The following is a 27,057-nucleotide window of genomic DNA, read 5'->3' as shown; positions in this document are numbered from 1 at the left end:
CCGTCTTTTTTCCTCTCTCACCGTCTTTTTACCTCTCACCATCCTTTTACCTCTCTCGCCGTCTTTTTACCTCTCTCACCATCTTTTTACCTCTCTCACCATCTCTTTACCTCTCTCACCATCTGTTTACCTCTCTCACCATCTTTTTACCTCTCTCACCATCTTTTTACCTCTCTCACCATCTTTTTACCTCTCTCACCATCTTTTTACCTCTCTCACCATCTTTTTACCTCTCTCACCATCTTTTTACCTCTCTCACCATCTTTTTACCTCTCTCACCATCTCTTTACCTCTCTCACCATCTTTTTACCTCTCACCATCTTTTTACCTCTCACCATCTTTTTACCTCTCTCACCATCTTTTTTCCTCTCTCACCATCTTTTTACCTCTCTCACCATCTTTTTTCCTCTCTCACCATCTTTTTACCTCTCTCACCATCTTTTTTCCTCTCTCACCATCTTTTTTCCTCTCACCATATTTTTTCCTCTCTCACCATCTTTTTACCTCTCTCACCATCTTTTTACCTCTCACCATCTTTTTACCTCTCACCATCTTTTTACCTCTCACCATCTTTTTACCTCTCACCATCTTTTTACCTCTCTCACCATCTCTTTACCTCTCTCACCATCTTTTTACCTCTCTCACCATCTTTTTACCTCTCACCATCTTTTTACCTCTCTCACCATCTTTTTACCTCTCTCACCATCTTTTTACCTCTCACCATCTTTTTACCTCTCACCATCTTTTTACCTCTCTCACCATCTCTTTACCTCTCTCACCATCTTTTTACCTCTCTCACCATCTTTTTACCTCTCTCACCATCTTTTTACCTCTCTCACCATCTCTTTACCTCTCTCACCATCTTTTTACCTCTCTCACCATCTTTTTTCCTCTCTCACCATCTTTTTACCTCTCTCACCATCTTTTTACCTCTCTCACCATCTTTTTACCTCTCTCACCATCTTTTTACCTCTCTCACCATCTTTTTACCTCTCACCATATTTTACCTCTCTCACCATCTCTTTGCATCTCTCACCTTCTCTTTACCTCTCTCTCTCCATCTCTGTCTCTTCGTGTCGCCGTGTCTCTTCGTGTCGCCGTGTCTCTTCGTGTCGCCGTGTCTCTTCGTGTCGCCGTGTCTCTTCGTGTCGCCGTGTCTCTTCGTCGCCGTGTCTCTTCGTTGCCGTGTCTCTTCGTCGCCGTGTCTTTTCGTCGCCGTGTATCTTCTTCTCCGGGTCTCTCTGTCGCCGTGTCTTTCAAAAGCATAGATTTTTTTTTTTTTAAATTCCTTACCCATTCTAAAAAAAATTGAAATTTTTCATTTTACTTTTTTGTGCAATGTTAGTTTCTTGATACCTTGTGTGTCAGCAAGTACACCATTTATTTGGACCATTGTCAATTAGGTCTCCCATAATTATGAAGATCTATAAAAAGTATAGCTTCAATGTTGAGTCTGCTTTTTAAATGCATTGGTCCACAGGTGAAGCTGCGAGACCTGGTAAAGGCTTACGATGAGGCATGTTCCCGACCTGATGATGTTCGACGGGTGGCATCTAAGCTTGCATTGGCTGGTCAACCTGTTAATCAGGTCAATGCCCTGCTGGAACTGTGTGCGAGAGGACATGTTTGCTCGGTGCAGAACGTTTTACAGGAGGCCATGCAAACCGTATTGGAAGCTCTTCAGTAAGTTTGATCAAACCCTGGAGCTGTCCCTGCTGGGGTCTTTCAGTATCTTTTGCTGATTTATTTACTCCACTCATGTCTACCCACCCCCTCAAAAGTACTGGTATAGGACATTCTGACATCTCAGATAGTGATCTGTTAAGCTTTGAAATGTGTTATTTTATATGAAGTAGTAGTAGAGGTAGCAGTAAAAAATGGGGTTCTTGAACACTCTTCAAAATGTATTGACCCAGCTGGTAAAATAAGCCTAATATCTCGGACAACTAAAACGGCTTAAACAAAAACATCTTTGCAGGTAAGCCGGAAACCTCCTTCACACTTTTTTTCCTTACGTGTTCTCAGGAGCTGCAACACAAATCACGTACTCGCATGTAGATAAATACAGGAGACAACACTGTTCTTGACTTCAGACAAGCACACAGAGCTTGGAGGAGGTCACTCCCCTTGGCACTCTAAGTATTAGTGACACTATCTTGATGAAGTCGCTTTTTTCTCCACACTATGTCTGTAAAATGTTTGTCTCAAATGTACACATAATACCTGTGCCATACAAAGATCGAGGAAGACCTTGTTCGGGCTACATAGACCAATTGAACAACATGGAGATGTGGAGCCGAGTTTAATTCAGAATCTGAATTTATTCCTTTTCTGAGGTTAAATTAAAGACGAGGGCCCGGTTGCATAAAGAATCCTTTCGGAAAGATTTGAGGATTTACTTAAATATTTCCTCAAGTTTTCCCTTAAGGACACACTTAATTTGGGTAAGCGGCATCAACAGATCAGATATTTAACTGGTATGTGCAAACAATCACCTTTTCTATTGGATTCAGATAAGCTGCCAACAGAAATTGCGCAGGAATTGGACTGTTTGTCCATATCTGTAATGAGCTGCCCAGCCTTGATTTGTCTGCATTGCCAGCCTGCCCTCCCCCCTCCAACTATTGAGAAGCAGGATGCCTACAATTACCTTCGCACATTGTAGGACATCCAACTGATGTTCCCATTCGGCTATTGAAAGAGTTTGCTTTTGAAATTTCAGAGCCCTTGACGACGCTCTTCAATGATTGTCCATGCTGTGGTCACTTTCCAGACAGCTGGAAGATTACATCTGTGTGTCCTGTGCCCAAATCTACACCAGTCACTGAATACAGGCAACTTCGTCCCATTTTGATTACGCCCTGTGTTTGAAGGCTTCTTAGCAGAATGGGTGATGGCTGACATTGAGCACCAGATTGACCCCGTCAGTTCAGTAACATGAAGGGCAGCTCAGTGAACCACTACCTTGTCACCCTGCTCAATGAGATTCACTGGGGTCTCAATAAACCGTGTCATTTTGCCAACGTATGCACCATTGACTTTACGAAGGCTTTTGATTTGCTCGATCACACGAAGGCTATTCAAAACTTGATTGAGCTCGATGTCAATCCAGCGATTATCTCTGTAATCAGTAGCTTCCTTTAAAACCACATACAAACACTTCGATATTGTGACACATTGTCATCCCCACAGCAGCGTACGTGCAGGGTCCTGCAGGGGAACAAACTGGGCCCCATTATCTATCTTTCTAGTCATGGTGAATGATGCTGCTCTGTCAACTGAAAATAGATGGAACTAGAACGGCATCAATAGAGAGCATACCTCCGCCTGGTTGGCCATATCACTCAATGGTGAATAATCACTTAAAAATTCTACGAGCTGGATCCGGATCCGGATCTTCACCAAAATCTAATCGAATCGTCCTTGTCACATACGCTACATTTCTGCCATATTTCGTCCTAATCCGTGCACAACTTTTTGAGATATCTTGTTCACAAACGAAGACACAAACAGACAGACAGGGGTGAAAACATAACCTCTATCCACCGTTGGTGGCGGAGGTAATTATGTCGATGACCTCAGCGTGGTGGAGGTTGTCCCAAAGTCTCAGCAGAGCAACAGGCAGGCACATGTTGATGCATTGTCTGAGTGGAGCCGTGTTAATTCTAATGAAACCTCAACCTGAGAAATGCAACGTGATGTCAATTAGTTTTCTCCGTAATGGCTCCTCTCCTCCTGTAATTACCCTCAATAATGAACCACTTGAGTTTGTGTCTTCTCTCCGTATACTTAGGATTACAATATATAACCACCTTTAGAGGCCATTTTTCCCCGCAAGCGGGGGTTGGCCTTTTTCGGGGACCGTGGTTGTTGTTGTTTTTTTGGTCCCCTTTTTGAAGCAATGTTTTACGGCCGGATGCCCTTCCTGCCGCCAACCCTTTTTGTCGCCTTTTACGACAAGCAGGGAATTACCAGTGAACTGGTACTCAATTAGCCGACCTCGGAAGGATGACAGGCTGAGTCAACCCCCCTGGCGTTCGTTCAGCGATCGACCGGGATTCGAACCCAGGATCCTAGGATCCTAAGCTGGCACCCTAGCCGCTAGCCCAACACCAGGGTTAAATCGAATCCAGTCGAATCCAACACAATCCAGTCGAATATTTCACTTGTTGTTTCGCAATCGTATTTCACTTTAGTAATTTAAATTTATATATGTGGGAAAATTACACGCCCAGACCAGGAATCTAACCCAGGTCCTCTGGAAAACCGTACCAGTGCTGTGCCATCTGAGCTATCTGGGCGACCCTGACCAAGCATGCAATTATCCCACACATATGATTGCCCCTCTCTTTCCGTCAATACTTCCGGGGCACTCGCTGCCAACCATAGGAGCACCAACGGCCTGAACACGAGAGGGTCTTTCTCCAATGAGGGGGGTACAAATACACGTCCTCTATTATAAACACCACTGGGGGCGTAGTGAAGCAATTAGATTAATGAACAGGATTATATAATTAAAATGATATATGTGGAAAACACCTGGGTTCCAGAGGACCTGGGTTCGATTCCTGGTCTGGGCGTGTAATTTTCCCACATATATCAATTTAATTCTGTTCATTCATTTAGTAATTTCACACTTACACCATTCTCGGAAAGTTTGCAAACATTTACTGCACATATTAACTAAATTGCAATCAAATGGTGTATGAGAATCAAATTAATTTTACACAACAATCATTTTATTCCATCTTCATCTGGAAGCATGTGTTCCCCATGCAACATATAACAAGTGTCATTCAAAATTACGTGTTCTTGTTTTCGGACGCCTCTTCCTATCCCGAATCTGATTGGTTGCCTGGCATAGCAACGGCTCCTGAGGATTTCCTCAACCTCAAGGAAATCCTTACTTGAGGATTTCCTAAGGGTTGTTTATGCAACAGCCGACAAGGGAATCCTTCGCCTAAGGAGTCACAGTGTACCTTAAGGTAAATCTTTCCTCAAGGATAAGGTAATTTTATGCAACTGGCCCAATGAGTATAACGATTGCATTCAGGAAGCAAACTTTTCAGCTTGCAAAGTGTGACGTGGAAAAAAAACCCTGAACAATGCTTAGCTTGCGACTAATCGCTGGACCAAACGTTGTTGAACACGGTTTGCATTGTTCAAAGCGGAAAACGTTCTCGTATAATGTGAACATTTGAATTTTAAACTTTAACTATGCATATGCATGGTTGGCATGTTTGTGTTCAGCTCATTCATATTCATGCATACATGAACCCACACTCGTGCATGCATGCTCGCACACACACACACACACACACACACACACACAGACACAGACACAGACACACACACAGTCGACTTCATTAAACAGAATATAAGTCATGACAAACCTTTTCTTCAAAATACTTAAATTCTGCGTAAAAGGTGCCCGGTTATTTTGGGGATTTTTTTTTTTTTTTGCAATCTAATTCTTCAAATTTGCCATAATGAATAAGTTGTGTGGAATTTGGCAGCCATTCTTGTTTTTCAAAAATTTGAGAGAAAGTGATGTTCCCTTGTATATGACTGTACACCTTTACAGAGGAAATTTGAAGACGACAACCGAAGAAGAGCTAATCGAGGTCGAGCAACCAATAGATGTGCTGGACGGGCTGGTGACGTCAATAAGACTGCACAAGGAGGAAGGGTGAGGGTGTATGATGTGGATCGTGAAACTGTGTGTTGGAATACATTTTCTAATCGTTGGATAATATTCTCTTAATAGTTCTTGTCCATAACTTTTCCCATCCTTATATGGTCTAGCTCGTGAAAAATACGAGGTGAATAAATGCATGCTCTTTTATAAGCTCCTTGAGTACCTATGGAATAGTACTGATCTTCTTCATTCTCTGGATCCTCAGTGGGAAACTGGTGTCTGGAGAAGATCTGCTTGGATGGTTACGTCCATTCTGTTGTGATGAGGCGGTTCCAACTATGCAACGTGCACGAGTGCTCCAGCTTCTGGATAGGGCATTTCCCCTTGAAGAGCATGACCTCCGTTTGTTGCTGTGCTACCGCACGAAAACCGTGCTTCAGCACAGCTGGCCTGAGCGAATGGTATCTCTGGTTCTCAGGGTTATTTAGGGGCCATATTGTTATAACGTTATTACGCAAATGTTTACATTCCTTGATTTCTCGCGTGTCCTGCTTTGTTTCAAGCGTATGGACTTTTCATGCATCCACCGACAAAGTCGCCGGAGGCATTATGTTTTTGGGTTGTCCGTCCGTCCATCCGTGTGTGCGTCCATGATAGGTTTTTGTTACCACGATAACGTGAGAATGGCTGAAGCGATTCAAATCAAAATTAGATCAAGTATTGGGATTTGACCAAAGTTGCTAAAAGTATGTATGATGATGCAAAGATGGACAGATTTGATTTTGGGGTCAAGAGGTCAATGGTTAGAGGTCCCGTTCAGTAAATATTATATTACTGCACCAACTTGTGAACCAGTGATTGGATTTTGACCAAACTTGGTATAAGTACATATTATAATGCAAGGCTGAACTGATTCGATTTTGGCGTCAAAGGTCAGAGGTCATGTCAGGTAAAAATGTGATACTTCAGAACAGCTGAAGGGATTTAAATCAAAACTTACTAGAAGTATTTATAATGTGGGTGGAGACATCTCGGTTGACGCTGCGACATCAAAGAGTGCCGTTCTAATTTACTTTATTTTGTTAGAAGCAAAAGTACCCGTTCCCAGTGATTGGAAATGTGAATGGATATTTCAAGTCCTATCACTACCAACACTCTTCCTTCACACTGACTTTCAAGGCTTGTTCTGGACCAGCTCACGAGATTGAAAGGCTTGTTCTGACAGTCGCTTTTGCCTCCATGTCAAAGTTCTTTGCATTCTGGATTTTCAAAGTTTGCCAGTGAAAGAACATGATGACAACGTGTGTGGACATACATGTACATAGAAACGCTCCTCTGGGACCCGTATCAATAACAGTCGCTACATGGACGGAGATCTTTCACACCTGTGGCGCTACTTTATTAATGAACATCACAAAACATGAGAAATATGCATAATTAAGAACAATGGAGTTTTTTTTTCTACATCATCGAGGCTCATGGAGGAGCAAGAACACAGAACAGACAATGACATTCACGGGAGCAACAAAAGTGGATACAAAAAGTAAAATGCGAATCCAAAAAGATCACTGCTCCCAGGGATCCCAGGGAAAAAGATCCCAGGGAGGTGTAAAATAAAGTCATCTGGACAATAATTATCTTTAAAAGGGTGAAAAAAAAAAGACATTTGGAGCCATTTTACCTCATGTCCCATGGAGTCTCTTGTTTAATTACTGGTGAAGATACCTGGCATTGCTGGGTAATGCGGAGTCACTTTGTGATGGTAATATTAAGAGAAGGGGGGGTGGGCGAGAGAGGAAGGGGGTGAGGGAAGTAGGGAAGGGGAGGGAGGAGGTAGGGATGGGGAGGGGGGAGAGAGAAGGGGGGAACAGATGAGAGGGAAGGCAGAAGGGGAAAGGTGTGGGAGAGAGAGGGGAGGGAAAAAGGAGGGGGAGAGAGCGAAACCTCTCCACATGTCTGCTAAAATCGAGGAGAGTGAAATCTCTGCTATAATTTACACTCCGGGAGGGAGGGGTGGGACAAGGAAGGGAGTGAGAGAGGGAGGGAGGATAGGGTGGGAAGGAGGAGAGGTAGGGAGGGAGAGAAGGGAGGGTGGAGATGGGAGAGGTGGGAGAGGGGAGGGAGAAAGGAGGAGGGGAGAGCAAAGCCTTACTGCAAGTCACTATACTGAAGTCAAAACTGAACCGATTCTCACCAAACTTGTTTTACTCGGACCTTTATCGACCTCATCGACTATCAAAACGGAAATCACATCTGTGTTAAAATGAGTCTGTGAGGTCCTGAAGAATATTTGGAGCCATCTCGATAACAATGACAAAAAGAGAATGATGCGGCTTCTGAATGCCTAACATTAAGTCATTAAAGGTTGTAGGTTACTCAAAATTCATCGGATTTTCACCAAATTTGTTATAGTCAAGTGTGCAACCACTCCAGCGACCACCAAAACCAAAAACATAAATCAAAACGAAGTTAAAATATACCTGTGATGCTGCTCAAAGCAAAAAGTGCATTTTCTCCAAGGAAATCCTTTACAAAGTCATAATTCCCCATTTATAAGCAATCCATGCACAATCCTAACATAATCCAAAAGCTTATAACCTCAGGCATACAATCATATCCATAACTTTAACCAAAACCTTCATTCAGACAATTTTATTCGTCGAAAACGCCACAGCCTAGCAACTATCCAAGACCATTGGTCCCCAGGCCACATTTTTAAACATTAATAAATCTAAAACTACAAACCTCACAAACACAAGACTTACCTCATTCTTCTCCGGATATCCTTGATACTAGAAAATTTAAAGTGATTCTTCACCATGAAGTGAGGGTGCAAAAACCTCAAAAACCTTGATATTTCAAAAAGTTATGGATGATTTGGACGGAACTTGGTGGACAGGTAGGATGTGAGACTTAGACAAATTCATTTGATTTTGGTGAAGATCTGGATCCAGATACGAGATTTGTTTTTAGATGATCCTTTACCATTGAGAGATGGGGTCAAAAACGATGTATAGCACGATATTTCGAAAAGGTGAGGACGGATTATGACAAAACTTGTGGTTGAGTTGGGGAGGTGGCAAGAACAAACTGATTAGGTTTTGGTTCAGGTCCGGATGCAGATCCAGCATATCAGTGGGATACAAAACTTACAAGCTTTTATAACCGTGTTTTTAAAATATTAATCACTTCATCATTGATTTTTTTTTTTTTGATTAGGCCTCCTTTGCCTTTCTCAGTTGAAGGAAGAGGAAATAGAGAGTGAAGAAAGACGGCTCGATCTCTTTAATGAACTTTTGGTCTCGAAGACTACCAACAAGCAGTTGCAACAACTTCTACTACTTTTGCAGGCTTGGCCTGCTTTCCAGCCCTCTGTGCTGTATGTATAATGACAGTTTGTACTCAAACAGACCCCACACAGCAGCATTTTTTGTGCCCACCATTTATTGCACGCCCCCCCCCCCCGCCCCCTACCCCTCCCCATATTTTGCGCCATGCTACACCTTGTGCCCAGGACCTCACCCCTTACCCAAATCCATAGCATTTACGGTTTACCATTAGCTTGCTCATTACATTTTTTTGCTATTCTTAGAGAGGTCTACATTTAAAAAAAAATTTTATGTTGAAGGCTCCAGTCACGGACTATATAGCCCTCATCGAGGCTAGGCCTTAAATAAAATAACTGCATTGATAAATGTGAGGAAAGAAAAATAAAAGAGAGAGCACGTAAGGGTGAGAAGTGTAAATGAGAAAAAAAAGTATGATGAAAAGTGTATGATGTTTGTTTGTAAGAAAGAGAGATTGAAGCCCTGTAGCTATCGTTTGAGTGAGACAGAAAGTAAGACCAGCAATCCTGACACGGAGAGTTGAGACACGAAAGCAGGCCAAGACCAGCAATCCTGATGGTTCCGGGCACCATTTTAACGCTCCTAAGTCAGAACGGTAGTACTACCCTAGGGGTTGCTGTCTACAACCTATGACCTAAAAAAAACCGGTCCAACCAGATGAGTGTTTTTCAGAGATAACATCTCCTTACTGGATGGCCATTGGCTCCCGAAGGGAGCTCATCCGCCCTTTAACATGTATTGTTTTTAGTCCTGTAGGGTGTCACAGTCACCCTTCCCACTGGCAAGCCAGCGAGGGTAATCGGTTTAATCACCGACTACCTGACCATGTGGCAGGTAGCACTGGGTTAAAGGTTACCATTGGCAGTCAAGAAACAGACTGACCTGACTAACTATTTAGGCAGTTTCATACTATAACATATTGTTGTGGATATGAGAATGGTGTTTTTTTTTTGTTGTGTAAATTGTAAACATATCACCCTCCTTCCTCCATTTGTTGTTGTATAAAGGTCAAAGGTCGTGCCCGTAGTTATTTCACAAGCACCCACGTAGCCAATAATAGATTTCCTCCTTGTTGACAGTTATTTCCTTATTCTGTGTATTAGGCTAAGGATTTGTCTTCCATTAATTTGACACTCCATTGCACTGCATTAAATAAAGTAGATCCCTCCGACATGGCATCTTCAAAGTGCCAGGTTTGCCAGGTTTGCTGCAATTGCCAACTGCATTTGGGCGGTTTTCTTCATTCGCCATTGCTGCCCTTTGGCTGGGGCTAGCTCGAATCGCCCCAAAACAACCATTGGCCACGAGGTAAGGTCGGGGAAGAAGGGCGTGTCTCCACCTCGTCATAGAGGGGAGGAGTGAACCAGCCCTTGCCGACCAACCCAGAATGAGGGGTTGGCTTTAGAGGGCGGAGAGAGAACGTTTGGGGGAGGTTCGCAAAAGGGTCAAGGGTGGGGCTTATATAACCCGAGGAAGACGCCCCCAGAAGAGTCGAGGAGGGAGGAGATCAGATGACAGACAAGCCAAAAGAGAGTCCTGCGAGTTTGTGAGAGAGGGAGAGAGAACCCGTCACGCCAGACCCCCCACCAGCAGCGTTGGCTCCACCAGGCAGCTCCGACCCGTTACCCCGCGCACACGACAGGATCGGTGGCTTCGGCGGCCGTCGAGGTCCAGCCCGACGTCCCATGCGGGATCAAGCTCCAGCCAGCTCCGTGCCTTCCTCCCCCTCCAGCCACCCACCTCCTTCCATTCCTGCCTGCAAATTCCCCATTCGTGTGAGTCTGTCTTTTGTTTGTTCTGTCCAGGGTATTAATTAAGCCTGTTTAGATAAGCTAGCAATTTTCACTGTGTCTCCTTGATTTCTTCTGTAAATTATTTTATTATCCTTCCTTCTCCTTGGTTACTTTTGGTTGTAAATAGTAAATAAATTATATTCGTATTCCCTACTTCTGTCTTCCTCTTCTTCACATCCATGTCGCCTTTGTCTTTTCCCTCATTGAATATCTGTGGCACGATTTGGCCAACGTTCAGGAATCGGGTTAGTCGGGGTAACTGTTCGGGTGCGGCGGCCATCCGCTCGGTCAATTAACATCCTAGCCGCGTCCGTAACAATATTTTGTCCATCAACCCATGACTCACCTGCAATAAATGTGAACATTCATGGAAGGGAATAAAAATAAGATTCTCTATTATAACCCAGATACTAGAACTGAAATGTTCTCCAAATAAGGAAATAATGTTTTAGCTCTCCACAATCTGATGAATTTGTAATATTGGTCCCCTACCTGCTACACTGGAAGGGACTATAGGTTTAATGTCTATCTGTCTGTCCCTTATGATAAGTTGCAGAAGAAGTTTGAGTTTCAGGGCATTTCGTCAATTTTTCAGTTTTGTCTTTTTGGACTGAGAAAATATCACATCAGTAGGGGACATGTATTGCAAAGCAATTCTCTCTGTTGTTCCATCCTTTTTTTTTATGCCTCCACCGACTAAGTCGCCGGAGACATTGTTTAACAAAAATTGTCCGTACGGCTGTTTGTCCATGCGTGTGTCTGTCCATGATAGGTTTTCATTACCGCAATAACTTGACAATAGCTGAAGGGATCCAAGTGTAATTTGGTGCAGGTATATATGAGGTAAAGATGAACTGATTGGATTTTGTGGTCACGAGGTCAAACGTCAGAGGTGTTAGGTAAAAAATCTTGTTATTGCAATAACTTGTGAACCAATCATGGGATTTTGACAAAAGTTGGTACAGGTATGTATTATGATTCAAAGATGAACTGATTTAATGTTGGGGTCAAGAGGTCAAAGGTCAGAGTCTGTGAAACGTTTTCGTTACCGCGATAACTTAACGGTTGAAGGGAACAAAGTCAAACTTGGAACAAGTATTTTTTTTTTTTTTTTTGTACACAAGATCGAGGCTCGTGTAAGAGCTAACATTAATCACAAAAAACATACACAGTCACATAAAACATATAATAAAGGGAGTGAGAGACGAGAGAGGGAAGCACACAAACACAACAACAGTAGAGAACAGGGATATTGGGAGATCTGTGGGAGGGAAAGGGCTTGGGGCAGGGGGCACGCGAAGGGGGTGAGGGGGTGGGAGAGGTATAATGGACACTGCTTCCAGGAAAGAAGTCGGTATTTCCTTCAGGTGGATCTGGGGTGAATTAACGGGGGTAGAAAAGATCAAGGTTTTGAATAGGGGAAGATAAGAGATTGCGGTGAACAGCTGTTTTAAAGACTTGGAGGGAGGAGTGGATTGAAGAGAGTTTTTTTTTTTTTTTTTTTTTTTTTTTTGAGAGAGTTTCAGAGGTGGGAGAAAAGAGGAATGAAAGAGTGAAGGTGAGCAGAGTCTTGATTTTGGGAGTTTCACCAAAAGAGGGTTGCTGGCAGATCTTGTGCGACCTGTAGGAATATTTGGGGGACAGAGCAAAGATGGAGCTGGGGGAGCAAAGCCGGAGAGGAGTCGTTAGAAGACAGAAAGACCGCCAACCTGCCTGTGGTGAGCGAGTGAAAGGCCCTCAGAATCGGCTTCATCACCGGAGATTCCAATGATCCTGAAAGCGCTGATTTCTACAGCGTGAAGCCGGGCAAGGTGTGAGGCAGGAGCACCGGCCCAGAGGAGAGAGCAGTACTCCATCAAGCTGTGGATGAAAGCTGTGTATGTGGTGATGAGCTCAGTTGTGCCAAGGAAGGACTTCGCACGACGGCGGATGCCCAGTCGGCGACAGGCTTTGGAGGCCATCTTGGAAATGTGGTTTTCCCAGGAAAGATCATGGCAGATAGTGAGACCCAAAAGCTTGAGTGACAGAACTTCTTGGAGGGGATTGTTGAGAAAGTAAATGGGAGGGTTTTCCAGACGGTCTTTTCGGAGAGACATAGTGAGAGTGTGAGATTTTTCAGGATTGAAAGACGTGTTCCACATGTTGGACCAGTTTGTGATTTTGTCCAGGTCTGTGGAGAGTGAGGAAGCTGCAGACTGCCAATCTGAGGGTTAAGATATGGAGCGGCAGAGAGTGGATTCATCAGCAAAGAGATGGAGAGGATTTTCCAGAGAGTCAGAGAATTCATTGATGAAGACCAGAAAAAGCACAAGGCCCGGAACACTGCCTTGAGGAACTCGGCCTGAACAGGAAGGGATGATATGTATGTATAATGATGCAGAGTTAAAGGGATTAGAGTATGGGGTCAAGAAGTCAAAGGCATGTTTGGTTAAAATCCTGTTACCGAACTAATTTGTGAACCATTGATGGGATTTTGACCAAAGTTGGTACGAGTATGTAAGTTGTGGGGGTCACATTGCCATTACTAGCAGCTAAACAGGACCGCAGGTACTGATGCTCACCTGGATCAGGAGCAACAGTTACGTAACCCCTCCCCCCCCATCCTCCCCTCCCCCCAGCCCCCATAGATCCCCACAGATCCTGATGGTTTTTTATGCCATCAACAAACTTTGATACATCATGTGCGATGAAGGTTGTGATCAAGTTTCATTGAAATTGTGTGTGTAGTTTTGGAGAGGAGAGCAAATACCTATTTTGGGGGGGTCAAAAACACCCCCGTAGTTCCCCTTTATGAGCGCAGATTTTGATGCCATCAATACACTGTCATTAAGCATCAGATATGAAGATTGTGGTCAATTTTCATCAAAATTGTTTGTGTAGTTTCAGAGAAGAGAGGAAATACCGATTTCGGGTGGGTTAAATCCCTCCCCCTCTCCTGTAAACCCCTTTCATGAACGCAGATTTTGATACGGTCAATACACCTTTTTTAGGCATCAGATATGCAGCTTGTGGCCAAGTTTCTTCAAAATCGTGTGTTTGGTTCAAGCGCTAATGACTGAAGTGTTTACAGACTCACTCACTCACTCACTCACTCACTTACCTATGGACACTGCTCAATCACATAAGCTAACCGGACCAAAGTCCAGGTGAGTTAACAATAGGTGTGTGTGTGGTGTGTGTGTGTGTGTGTGTGTGTGTGTGTGTGTGTGTGTGTGTGTGTGTGTGTGTGTGTGTGTGTGTGTGTGTGTGTGTGTGTGTGTGTGTGTGTGTGTGTCTTTTCCTGTGTGTGTGTGTGTGTGTCTTTTCCTGTCTGTGTGTGTGGCTGTCTGTGTTGATTTATTTGAAAATGGCCACCAGCTATTTTTTTGCCTTTTATCTAATACTAGCAGAAGTACCCGGCATTGCCGGGCGGGGGAGGGGAGGGGAAGGGAGGGGAACGGGAGGGGAGGGGAGGGGAACGGGGGGGGAGGGGAGAAGAGTGGGAGGGGGAGAGGGGAGAAGAGGGGGGGATGGGGAGGGTGAGGGAGGGGTGGGAGAGGAGGGAGGGGGGGAGGGGTGGGAGAGGAGGGAGGGGAGGGGGGATGGGCCGGAGGGGGGAGGGGAGAGGGGGGATGGGGAGGGTGAGGGATGGGAGGGTGGAGGGAAGGGGTGGGAGGGGGGAGGGGGGGACCCGGCAGAAGTACCCGGCATTGCTGGGCGGGGGAGGGGAGGGGAACGGGGGGGAGGGGAGAAGAGGGGGGGAGGGGAGAAGGGTGGGGGAGGGGAGGGGGAAAAGGGAGGGGGAGGGGAGGGGGAGGGGGAGGGGGAAAAGGGAGGGGAGAAGGGGAGGGCGGACGGAGGGGGGAGGGGGAGGGAAGGGGATGGCCAGTCAACAATGACGTTGCAGTTCTCATGGTCGGAGAGCAGCACAACAATCGGACATAGTCCTGCATATTCGCAACAGCACGAAGCGGATTTTGGAGCCTCACCGATCCTGTGACGTCCTCCAGTACCGGCGTTGCCGGGCGGGGGAAGGGAGACCCGTACATTCCCAACCCGTACATTCGCCCCCTCGACTCAAGCTCACTCGGACAAAAGCCTCGCACAAATTACACCGTGAAGGCCCAATGGTCATGTCTATGCCACAAATCACGGGCGCACTGAATTGAAAATATCTAGAACGCTCATACTCCGTGAAAAGTGAAGCTGACGTGTCGCCATCTTGGTCAGCACGACTCGACCAACTCGCTTCGCGGATCTCGTTTTGTGCGGCAATAAACTGCTCCAATCGGTTACGGAAGGGTTGTGGAAAGACGTTTCACAGCTGTTTCAAAGACATTGAATTCATATCGCACAAAATCGATACAAAACACGATCGCATAAAAGGTGAAAAAACGTGTGACGTGTGACGGGATGGAACATCACGTGATCGCTCTGAGCGAATCAGTCTGGCGGTGGGAATGGAACATCACGTGATCGCTCTGAGCGAATCAGCGAGCTGCTCTGGAACCGGCTGAGATTAGCGGGTACTTCGCTGAAATGCGCTGAGTTAAATATGAATAAAAAATATGGATCGTCAAATATTTTGAGTTCGGCCATGTTCGTCCCAGGCTCAATGGCCATGTCTATGTCAAATATCAAGCACGTAAGCCTCTCCGTTTCGGAGTCTATCGGTAACATTACACACACACACACACACACAGTGTTTTTTATATATAGATTTTAAACAATTTTCACTGTTTTTTGAAAAACCTACTTCATATTTTGCTCCTCAGTTTAAAATGTGATTGATCATAATAAGTTAAGTTGCCTGTCTTGCAGAATAAATGAGCGATGCCCTTGGCTCCAACTTCTTGCGGCAATGCTCAACAGCAAACCAGAAATACAGGAGTTGGAACAGCAGTTTGAAAGGCACATGCCTTGCGATGAGGGACAGCATCTGGTTGCAGCAGTCCGTGAGCAAGCCAGGACCAAGCACCCACTTCCATGGATGGTAAGTACTTGTGATGAGGACATAAAAGTTTTACTCTCCAACCTTTAATGTTTTCAGTTAATGTGGCCCTTTTTAATAAGGTGCCGAGCATAAACTCCAACCAATTTGCCAAGCATAAACTACTACAATGGATCTCCACCTTCCCATTGTACTTTGTATTTGGCCTGTGCGTTTCTTATGTTATGTTGTGTGTGTTTGTTATTACCCCGTGCGCACGAAGCGAAAAGCGGAGTTAATCGATTGGTTTCACTTTGTGGGTCTGTCTGTCTTGTCTGTCTGCAGATGTCAGTCTATGATAGAGGAACTACTTGATTTCAATTTAATTTTATATTTTGAACACTAAAATTTGACATGGAAAGTGACTGGTTGAGAAGAGTGATGGAAATGAATGTAGAATGAAGTCGAGGACGGGGAAGACCGAGAAAGACTTGGCTAAAGATGGTGGAAGAAGAAATGCGGGCAAGGGGGTTAACAAGGAGAGATGCAGAAAGTAGGGCAAAATGGAGAAGATTGTCATGGGGACCGCAAGGCTAACCCCCGCTCTAGTAGGGAAAATGGCCTTAAAATGCATGTTGTTGTTGTTGTTGAACACTAAAATACGAATCGGAACATGAATCGGAACTAAAACCTGCAGTTTAGCAGTACTTTGGCTCTGAATTTTGCAAATTGTACGGTGTCTCGTCGCTATCGCACATGAGCGCAGAGGAGGAAGGTATTTGTTTTAGTCTGTCTGCCCGCCTGGCAATCAAACAAAATAGAAAAACATTCCAAACAGGAAACTTTGCTGTTTTTAGGGATGTCATAAAGGACACAAACAGGTGTAAACAACGAATTGAACGTGTTGAGTGAGATGGTGTAAAAGATGGTGCATCATTGGCAGTAAACTTCCTGGAAAAAAAATTCCCTGCAGCCTTTAAAACCTTTATTGTATTTCAATTTAATTATGTACACTACAACACAAATCACATTCTTTCCACTTTCAGAAACCTCCAGCTTAGCGATATTTGAACAAAATATTACTCCATTTTGCGCCATCTTGACCAACAAGTTTTCCACTTGCGCTCTCAGCGTCGGGGAATATCGAAATTCAGGCAAAATTGTGGCTCATAGGAAATATTGATTGTGCTCAGAAACACAAAGCAAGAGTTGAAAATACCCTTCCCATGTTATTTTTCTCAACACTGAACGGGGTAAGGTGTTTTATGAACTCTCTTGTTTTGTCATGTGTGTTTATTATTACCTCCACCACCTCTATATATATATACAGTATATATATAACCACCTTTAGAGGCCATTTTTCCCCGCAAAGCGGGGGTTGGCCTTTTTCGGGAACCATGGTTGTTGTTGTTTTTTGGTCCCCTTTTTGAAGCAATGTTTTACGGCCGGATGCCCTTCCTGACGCCAACCCTTTTTGCCGCCTTTAACGACAAACAGGGAATTACCAGTGAACTGGTCCTCAATTAGCCAACCTCAGAAGGATGACAGGCTGAGTCAACCCCCCTGGCGTTAATTCAGCGATCGACCGGGATTCAAACCCAGGATCCTAGGATCCTAAGCCGGCACCCTAGCCGCTAGCCCAACACCAACATTTCACACCTCTGTCTGTCTGTTTTTCTGTTTGTCTTTAAAAAGATTGTCTCAGTTTGTGGACGGATTCAAACGAAATTTGCTGGCCAGGTTGAGTGTGATGAGGACTAATTGATTATATTTTCGGGAAGATCCTGATCTTTATCCAGCTACTATAATTTTTAAGTGATTCTTCACCATTGCGAGATAGGGCCAAAAACGATAAATAGCAATATATCTCAAAAAGTTGTGGACGGTTTCGGACAAAACTTAGCGGACAGATTGGGTCTGTGACGAGGAACAATTGATTCGATTTTGGTGAAGATCCGGGGAGGGGAATAATGGTTATCAACTCCTAATACATTCTCCGACACGTGTCCGATCATTCTCACACAGTTGCATTACTCCTACGCTAAATGTACTAATGGCATAACTCGGCCATATTACCGCCATCACATTCCCGCAACAATATTTTTGACGAGATTGTATTGTTTAAATGTTCCGTATATTTTTTTTTAACTCAAAGTCGAACTACAGTTTAAATTTATTTCTCATTTATTGAGTTTGATAGTTATGTGTGAGGTAAACTGTGCTCTCATCATTTAATTGAGAAGCTATTATTTAGAAGTTAAAAAAGAAGATTGTAAAGCTGGATGTGTGTGCATCACACGTCATCTCTGTTGATTTTGTTTTTACTTCGTTTGTTTAGTAGGTATTAAAAGTGGTGCTGTGGTAATGTCGGTACTTTCTGTGTTCGGGTTTCCTTGGATCCATCCAATAAAACCGAAAAACACGATGTTTGTTTGTCATCAACCGCGATTGTAGCGTATAGCGACACCCAGTGGTGATGGGACACATGGCATATTGCACGTGCTTTACCGACCCCTACCAGGGGGTTGGGGGTATTAGTCTCTGGTAGTGAGTGGGTGTTTCACACGGGTACCATCCTGGAGTTCTCAGTCCCTGCCTCTTGCACGGAAACACTTCATAGAACTCTTGAACGCTCATAGACGTCATAGCGTTCAACTCGTAGCATAGCGCAATGTGCACGAATGATATATGCTATCATCAGGTTTTGTTGCAATCCAGCATATACTTTATTCAGCAACTGATTCTCACAAGCTCCATCCGGAGTGTGGGTAAACTGCTCGTTCTTCAAAAAAAAAAAAACAACAACATGCATTTTAAGGCCATTTTCCCTGCTAGAGCGGGGGTTAGCCTTGCGGTCCCCATGACAATCTTCTCCATCTTGTCCTATTTTCTGCATCTCTCCTTGTTAACCCCCTTGCCCGCATTTCTTCTTCCACCATCTTTAGCCAAGTCTTTCTCAGTCTTCCCCATCCTCTACTTACTTCTACATTCATTTCCATCACTCTTCTCAACCAGTCACTTTCATCCTTCCTCAACACATGACCAAACCATCTCAACCTGTTCCTCTTCACAACATCCATCACAGGCTCTATTCCCATCATCTTTCGCAATTCATCATTTGTCTTCCTCTCTCTCAACGATACTCTGCACATCCATCGAACCATTCGCATTTCCACCCTTTCCAACCTTCGTTGCTGCTCTACGTTCATTACCCATGTCTCGCTCCCATAAATCATAACACTTCTCACACATGCAGCATACACCTTTCCCTTCAGCTTCAACGACACTCCCCTCCTCATCAGCACGCCATTCAGTTCCCGAAACTTCTTCCATGCACATCTCACTCTAGCAACCGTTGCCGAGTCTGATCCACCTTCTCCATTCAGCATGTCTCCGAGGTAGCAAAATGTTTTCACACCTTCCAGCTTCACGCCGTCTCCAAGATCCAACTCAACATTTCCTCCATCTGCAGCTCCCTCTGTGCACACCTTGCATTTGAATGTAGCTGCCACACTGGTTAATGACCCTCTCAGACCACTACATTTTTGATGAACCCACTCAGCGCACATTGTACATTGAATGGAATTCACTCCGACACCCTTCCTGCACACAGACAGCACAGGGCCACTTCCCAGTTCTTTCCACCTCACCACATGCTTCACCACTTGCCATCACCTTCGTCTTTCCGATATTCACCTTCAGACCTTTTGGCTCCATACATGCCTTCCACTTGTTCATCTTTTCCTTCAGTCCATCCATACTTTCCGCAATCGACACCAGATCATCTGCATACAACAACTCCCACGGTAAACCCTCCTTTACGTTCTGAGACGGTTAACCCTCCTTTACGCTCGTTCTTCAATGATATGTAAATTATATGTTTGAAACGTAAAATGTTGCAGTATATGTATACACTACACCTGTGTTCCCTTGCAGTGCCTGCAGCATCTGATGTTGCTGCTTGAGAAAAATGGTTTTCTTTTCCCTGCGGTTTGCCTGGGTTTGGACTCCAACACCAAGGAACTGCAAGAGCTGGCATTGCATTGTGCCACAAAGCTCTCTTCAGTAAGCAGCACACGAATATGCTCAGTAGCCATGCTCTCGTCACGCCTTGATCTCCGTCTCACCTGTAGGACACCACTTTCCTCACACAGTAATCGCTCAGGTGAAGGCAAAGGCAACTACCTCTGAGCTACTTTGTGTATGTGATGGTGTGAGTCGTCACTTTTGACGAATTCCTTCCCTTCATTGGCATTCTCATTAAGCATTGTGTGATGGCTGTGGAGTCAAATGTGGGCAGGACCCACAGCATCTACCACAAACATCACAGGTATAGACTGGTCTTTGTGGAGATGGACGTTGGCAGGGTTTCCTTTCAAATGTGTGTATGTAATATGTAGATAACTACATTTATTGTCTTGTATTCAAAACGGAATTTTAAAACTAACAACCGTAGATTTTGAACATGGACCTTTCCAACTACGACCAGGTTTATTATTAGCTCACCTGGAAGGAAGTTCAGGGGAGCTTATGCAATGGCGCGTTGTCCGTCAATCCATCCGTAAGCACTTGCAACTTATTCTCCGAAACCGCTGATGGGATTGCAACCGAATTTGGCACAAATTATACCTGTGTTGTGACTAAAGTTTGTTCACAGCATTTTAAAAAATCTGGGTCAAAGAGGGTTTACCGGGGGTCAAAGTGGATCCAGGTTTGACCCCCCAAAATAGATATTTGCTTTCTTCTTTGAAACTACACACACGATTTCGATGAAACTTGACCACAACCTTCACCACCCGTGATGTACCAAAGTTTGTTCATGGCATTAAAACAGATCGGGCCTTGAGGGGATCTATGGGGGGAGGGGAAGGTTGCCCCCCCAAAATGTATTTGCTTTTTTCTCAGAATATACCCACACAATTCTGATGAAACTTGACCACAACCTTAATCACCCGTGTTGTACCAAAGTTTGTTCACGGCGTTTTAAAAAAAATCTAGCCGTGAGGGGTCTACTGGGGGTTGCTCCCCAAATTAGGTAAGAAACTGCGCATACAATTCCGATGAAACTTGACCACAACATTTTGTTCATCAGCAGTGATGTACCAACGTTTGTTGCCGGCATTTTAAAAAATCGGGGTCTGAGGTGGTCTATGGGGAGTGAGGGCAGGGCATGGTGCCCCCCCCCCCCCCCCCCTCCAAAGCAGGTATTTGCTCTTTTCTCTGAAACTACATCCATGATTTCAATGACACTTCACCACAACCTTAATCAGCCCTGATGTACCAATGTTTGTTCAATATATTAGAAAAATTGTGATCTGAGGAGGTATACGGGGTGGGGGGAAGGATTGTTTCCCAAAATAGGTATTTTTTTGTTTGTTTGTTTGTTTAAAGTCTCATGATTCTGTTGGTATGATTCTACATGCTGCCCTGTCTTCTAGCAACCATGAAATTGGTTTAAAGTACCTTTAGTCAGTCTAGTATAATTTATTCTACCAGGTGAGTGCCAGGGGTATTGCCTCTATGTTGTTATTACTCGCAGAGTACCCGCCCTATGGGCGATCTTGGACCATGTCCTCTATTTGGGTGGTGTATTGGCAATATACCGCTGCCTCGATCCCTTCAGAAAATAAAAATAACCTGGGTTACGTACATGAAGCAAAAACATGTGTACTGCTTATGTGCATATATAGTACAGTGCCTTCAGAAGGTATTCACACCCTTTGACTTTTTCACATTTTGTTGTTACAGCCTGAGTTTAAAATGGATTAAATTGAGATTTTTTTTTTGTCACGGATCTACACAAACTACTCCATAATGTCAGTATAATTTATTTTTACAAATTTTTATAAAACGATTAACAATAAAATACAGAAATATCTACTTTACGTAAGTATTAAACCCACTGAGTCAATACTTCGCCAATGTGCCTTTGGTAGCGATTACAGCCAAAAGTCTTCTTTGGTATGTCTGGATCAGCTTTGCACATCTCAATTTGGGGAGATTGTGAATATGACACTTCCAAAGATGTCTTCGGCTTACCATAGCACGAAAATGGCCAACATGTGATTTTTTTTTTTCTTCCCCAGGTTATAATTGTGGGTAGTGTCAGGCCAGCTGTCCTACCAATCAGTATAGAGCAGACATCCAAATGCTTGCTCCATTATATTATACTAGCAGAAGTACCCGGCATTGCCGGGCGGGGGAAGGGAGGGGAGGGGGAAGGGGAGGGGGAACGGGGGGGGGGAGGGGAGAAGAGGGGGGGAGGGGAGATGAGAGGGGGGGAGGGGAGAAGAGGGGGGAGGGGGAGGAGGAGAGGGGAGAAGAGGGGGGGAGGGGAGAAGAGGAGAGAGGGGGAGGAGGAGAGGGGAGAAGAGGGGGGGATGGGGGGGGAGGGGAGAAGAGGGGGGAGGGGGAGGAGGAGAGGGGAGAAGAGGGGGGGATGGGGAGGGGGGAGGGGAGGGATGAGAGGGGGGGGGAGGGGAGAGTGAAGGGGGAGGGGGGGATTGAAGGGGGAGGGGGGAGGGGGGGAGGAAGGGGGAGGGGAGAGGGAGGAGGGGGGAGTCATGTCGGAAGTCATTGTCGTCAAAGTTTAAAAATTAACGTTACAAAATACGCTGATGACGTCATAATTTTAAAACTCGAAGGTTTTTTAAACATTTAAGGTGTGCTGTAGTTTCTCTGGGACGTACTGATTCCGAATATGAAGTTGAAAAATTAACGATCCGAAATATGCTGATGACGTCATAATTTTAAAACGCGAAGTTTTTTTAATTTTAAGGTGTGCTGTAGTTGCTCTGAGACGTACTGATTCCGAATATGCCTTTGGTTTTGCTCTGCGATGAGTAGTTCTCGAGTTATAAGAGGACAAACAAACAAACAAACATACTTTACTGCTTTATTTAAATAGATATACAGTGGAACCTTGACTTACGAGTGCCCCAACTTACGAGTTTTTCGAGATACGAGCCGTCGCTCCGGCAGTTTATTGCTTTGAGATGCGAGCCGAGATCCGAGTTACGAGCTTTCGCCACCCGGTCACGTGGTTATCTTGCCGTTCAAGTACGTATCTCTGTCGTATAGCGCTGCATTTTTTTTTTCGCATTTTGGTTATTTCGAGTTTACGCCGCCAGGTAGGTTCTGGTCACGTGGTTATCTTGCCGTTCAAGTACAGTACGTATCTCTGTCGTATAGCGATGCATTTTAGTTTTCGCATTTTGGTTATTTCGAGTTTACGCCGCCAGGTAGGTTCTGGTCACGTGGTTATCTTGCCGTTCAAGTACAGTACGTATCTCTGTCGTATAGCGATGCATTTTTTTTTTCGCATTTTGGTTATTTCGAGTTTACGCCGCCAGGTAGGTTCTGGTCACGTGGTTATCTTGCCGTTCAAGTACAGTACGTATCCCTGTCGTATAGCGATGCATTTTTTTTTTCGCATTCTGGTTATTTCGAGTTTACGCCGCCAGGTAGGTTCTGGTCACGTGGTTATCTTGCCGTTCAAGTACAGTACGTATCTCTGTCGTATAGCGATGCATTTTTTTTTTCGCATTTTGGTTATTTCGAGTTACGCCGCCAGGTAGGTTCTGGTCACGTGGTTATCTTGCCGTTCAAGTACAGTACGTATCTCTGTCGTATAGCGCTGCATTTTAGTTTTCGCATTTTGGTTATTTCGGAAAATTTCATGTTCATGTCGAACATTTCATGTTCATGTTCATGTTTTCATGTTCATGCCATGCCAGGCCACAACTTGTTCAGAGTGCCGGCGATAGCTCGCCTTCTCTTTGTGGAAAACACGGTGAGATCCTTAACATCCAACAAGTAATGGGACGCAAACGGGGCGCCCAGTTTAGCGGTACACACATTGATGAATCACCCTGCCTGTGATTCACCCATGACAGGTTATAGCTGGGTCGGGATTCAAACCCAGGCTGGACAGTTTAGACTTTAGAGTCAAGTGTGCGTACCTCCAGTCCAGGCCATCCTGCCAACTTGTATGCTGCATACAGGTGAAATATAAAGCGCGAGATATTTTTATATATACTGTATATTTAAAAAAAAATTGGTGTGGTTTTTGGCGGGCTGGAACGGATTAATAGCATTTCAATGCATTTCAATGGGGAAATTTGATTTGAGATACGAGCAATTTGAGTTACGAGCTCGGTCACGGAACGAATTAAACTCGTAAGTCAAGGTTCCACTGTATATTCTTTTATTATTTTTTTACATTGATCTCAGGTTCATGGAGGAGCAAGCCCAGTCTCTTGAACTTTTCGGCCTCACCATCAGCAACAACCTCTCGGTGGCCTCTGAAGTCATCTCAAACAGACTGTGTATCCTCCACCATTCCAGGTTCATCCTCCATAGTTCATAGGAGTACTCCTCTCCCTTTTGAGCTGCTGCCCCAGTATCACAACTGTCCTCTCCTGGATTCTGATCTGAATTCGCAACATTATTGGAATCTCACATGTTGAGGCTGAAGCACAAGGTCTGCCTCTCTCTTTCTCTCTCTCTCTCTCTCTCTCTCTCTCTTACTCTTTCTCTCTCTTTCTCTCGCTCTCTCTGTCTCTCTCTCTTGCTTTCCCTTTCTTTCTCTCTCTCTTTCTCTCTCTCTTTCTCTCTCTTGCTCTCTCTCTTTCTCTCTCTCTCTCTCTCTCTCTCTCTCTCTCTCTCTTCTCTCTCTCTCTCTCTCTCTCTCTCTCTCTCTCTCTCTCTCTCTCTCTCTCTCTCTCTCTCTCTCTCTCTCTCTCACGCTCTCACGCTCTCTCTTTCTCTTTTTCTCTCTCTTTCTCTCTCTCTCTCTCTCTCTCTCTCTCTCTCTTCTCTTTCTCTTTCTCTTTCTCTTTCTCTTTCTCTCTTTCTTTCTCTCTCTCTTTCTCTCTCTCTCTTTCTCTCTCCCCTTCAACTATTCCTGCAGTTTTTCCTAACTTGTTTTTTTGGTTTTTTTACACATATCAAGGCTCACGGAAGAGATGAAGAGTTTTTCCACTGCCAGTTGAAACCCTCTGTCACCTTGCTCTTGCGTGAGCCTCGATCTTGTAAAGCAAAACAGATTACAAGGGTATTAGTCGTGAATGGCCAAACACACATCATATATGGGGGTTTAACCTGGGTTCCCTGCATCATGAGCCAGGTGCAGGCCAGGTCCATCAGTCAGTCTACCTTTACTCAAATTCCTTTAGTTATTCAAATGTAAAATCTACACGTCCCATTTTGAAGGTGCGGTTGGGTGCTGTGGCCATGATAAGGACTTGTACCCTTTTTGATATTGAGGATCATTATAAGAGACTTTTTGGAGTGTTCCATGAAGCCTGTTTTAGGTTTCTTAGTTTGAGGTCAATACAAGTTTCTAATGTTTATTTTGTACTTCTGTTCATTGAGTGATTGAATTTGGGAGGATTCCGTGTTTGTTCTTGCGTCACAATCCATTTTTATACGTCCTGATTCGGCTTTAATAACCCCTCCTCTTATTGTTTCCAGACAGTTTCCAGTCTTCGTTCCTCTATGTGACGGTTGCCTCGTTTAAGAAAATACTTGGTACACTCGTTAAATAAAATTTGCTTTTCCCAATATCCTCGTGAAAGTAAAAGGAATATCGTCTTTCTGAAAGTGATCCACAAAAACCCTCATAGTGGGGGTTACATCACAATGAAATGTGTTTGGAGAGACGGTCTGTGATCACAAATGTTTGTCAAATGCACGGCACTGCGACATCATTTCCTTTCTACCGTTTTGCAAACGCTGGGCAGTGGTGAGGATATTATTTTGCCCTTTTACAGTAAGTGACTATCAACGAGAATCACCTGTTTTGATGAAGGAAGCATTTCCAGGCATTGGAGAAGTCTGGTTCTTGCATCTGTAAGAGGAATTTAATGACACCAATACAAGCTTTGATTCTGCTTTCTTATGTTTTCCATTTGTACGAATTGCATCGCATGCATTCTAACCTGTGTCTGCCCATTCCGATTTTATACATTCACTGAGATTTTCTCAACAAATGCGTCATCAAACCATCAACCAGAATGGACCGATTTGCAGATGGAAGCATTTTTTGATGATTAGGAGCATTGGTTGGTTATTGGTGCATTATCTTTTCTAGAGGGCACTCCGGCAACCCGCACTCTTCTCGATCCACATCCGGTGGGCAATGTGCTGCGGCATAGGCTTGGACAACATATCATACTCCATATCATAAGATAAAGGAAGATTATTTGTAATAACGGCCACCACTGAAGGTGGTGATATTTCTGCCACATGTAAATTTTGGAATTTCAGTGACATCATAGTTATAGTAAGATTAATGAACACAGTGCGTGGGTTTTCTTCTGGTTATTTACACCTACTGCAGCAGCATTTAAAAACTTTTTCATTTTATTATTTTTGTAATTTATTTCGTGTTGAATGGGGGTCATCATTCATCTGAATTTGTTTTCATTCAGAACAATGGCATTTGACTGAAAAAGTACATTTTTGCTGCACAATGATCTTCAATCTTTTTAGGGAATCGTAGTGTGCAAGTTGTGACTTGGTTGTGGCATCTGATATTTTTCTGTTTTATTTTGTCAGGTTGAGGCCAGCGCTTGTTCCACACAGCTCCTTCCGATCGTGCTGTCCCACAAGCTGCTCTCGGCCTGCTTGTCTACACCCTTGTACCCCGCCTTGGCAGCACAACTAAGCAGGGAGCGAGATGAATTGTCGAGCGATGCAGTAACGCAGCTGCGGGACGCCGGGCAACACCTACATGCCTCCTCACTGCTGATGGCCGTGCAAGGCACACACCCAGGACTTGCTACCCTCTCTGCTGCTCTAGCACTGCATCATTGATCATCGTAATTGATGAACCCACTCGCCCTGACACGGTGCACGAGAACATTTTGCTTTGCTCGGACTTTATTCAGAAGAACATTAAAGAATCCTGTCCTGTGACTCTGTTCCATGTTGCTTTAACAAGACGTACGATTAAAAACGTGTTTTAATTTGGAGGTTTGTTCTTGTCGTGCACACTCACCTTTTCTCTGGGTCCAGAACACATGCTTTACCATTCGTCTCAACTTGTGTTGTGTATAAATAAATCGAAATCCGTTTGCATAACTTGCTTCATTCTTGTCCACTATCTTGAATAAAAGGATTAAAAGTTAGTTTTTTTTATTTATTGATATGGGGCTTTCAGCTTCTGATTAACGAGGTGGTCATTCCTATAATACATTGCATGACTTCCCCCCTTATTTACCTCCACCACCAAAGGTGGATGGAGGTTATGTTTCCACCCCTGTCTGTCTGTCTGTTTGTGAACAAAATATCTCAAAAAATTGTACACGGATTCGGACGAAATTTGGCAGAGATGTAGCGTATGTGACAAGGACGAAATGATTAGAC

At 44.3% G+C, this 27,057-nt stretch overlaps 1 protein-coding gene across 1 annotated transcript in view; it reads left to right on the top strand.

Moving 5' to 3' along the window:
- The window catches only part of LOC137418561 (NBAS subunit of NRZ tethering complex), a gene marked incomplete at its 5' end in the record, with an annotated part of 165,726 nt that extends 138,907 nt beyond the window's left edge, over nucleotides 1–26,819 (top strand). The window contains 7 exon segments of the mRNA XM_078783373.1: nucleotides 1,481–1,683; nucleotides 5,585–5,689; nucleotides 5,904–6,099; nucleotides 8,878–9,017; nucleotides 15,579–15,750; nucleotides 19,624–19,752; nucleotides 26,248–26,819. Coding sequence (XP_078639499.1) covers nucleotides 1,481–1,683; nucleotides 5,585–5,689; nucleotides 5,904–6,099; nucleotides 8,878–9,017; nucleotides 15,579–15,750; nucleotides 19,624–19,752; nucleotides 26,248–26,505 — 1,203 coding nt within the window.
- Nucleotides 26,820–27,057: the final 238 nt, after the last annotated feature.

This window comes from Myxine glutinosa, chromosome 8 (genome assembly GCF_964187855.1).
Source record: "Myxine glutinosa chromosome 8, kmMyxGlut1.1, whole genome shotgun sequence".
In the NCBI taxonomy this organism is placed as follows: domain Eukaryota; kingdom Metazoa; phylum Chordata; class Myxini; order Myxiniformes; family Myxinidae; genus Myxine; species Myxine glutinosa.
This window is presented reverse-complemented; position numbering and strand designations above follow the sequence as displayed.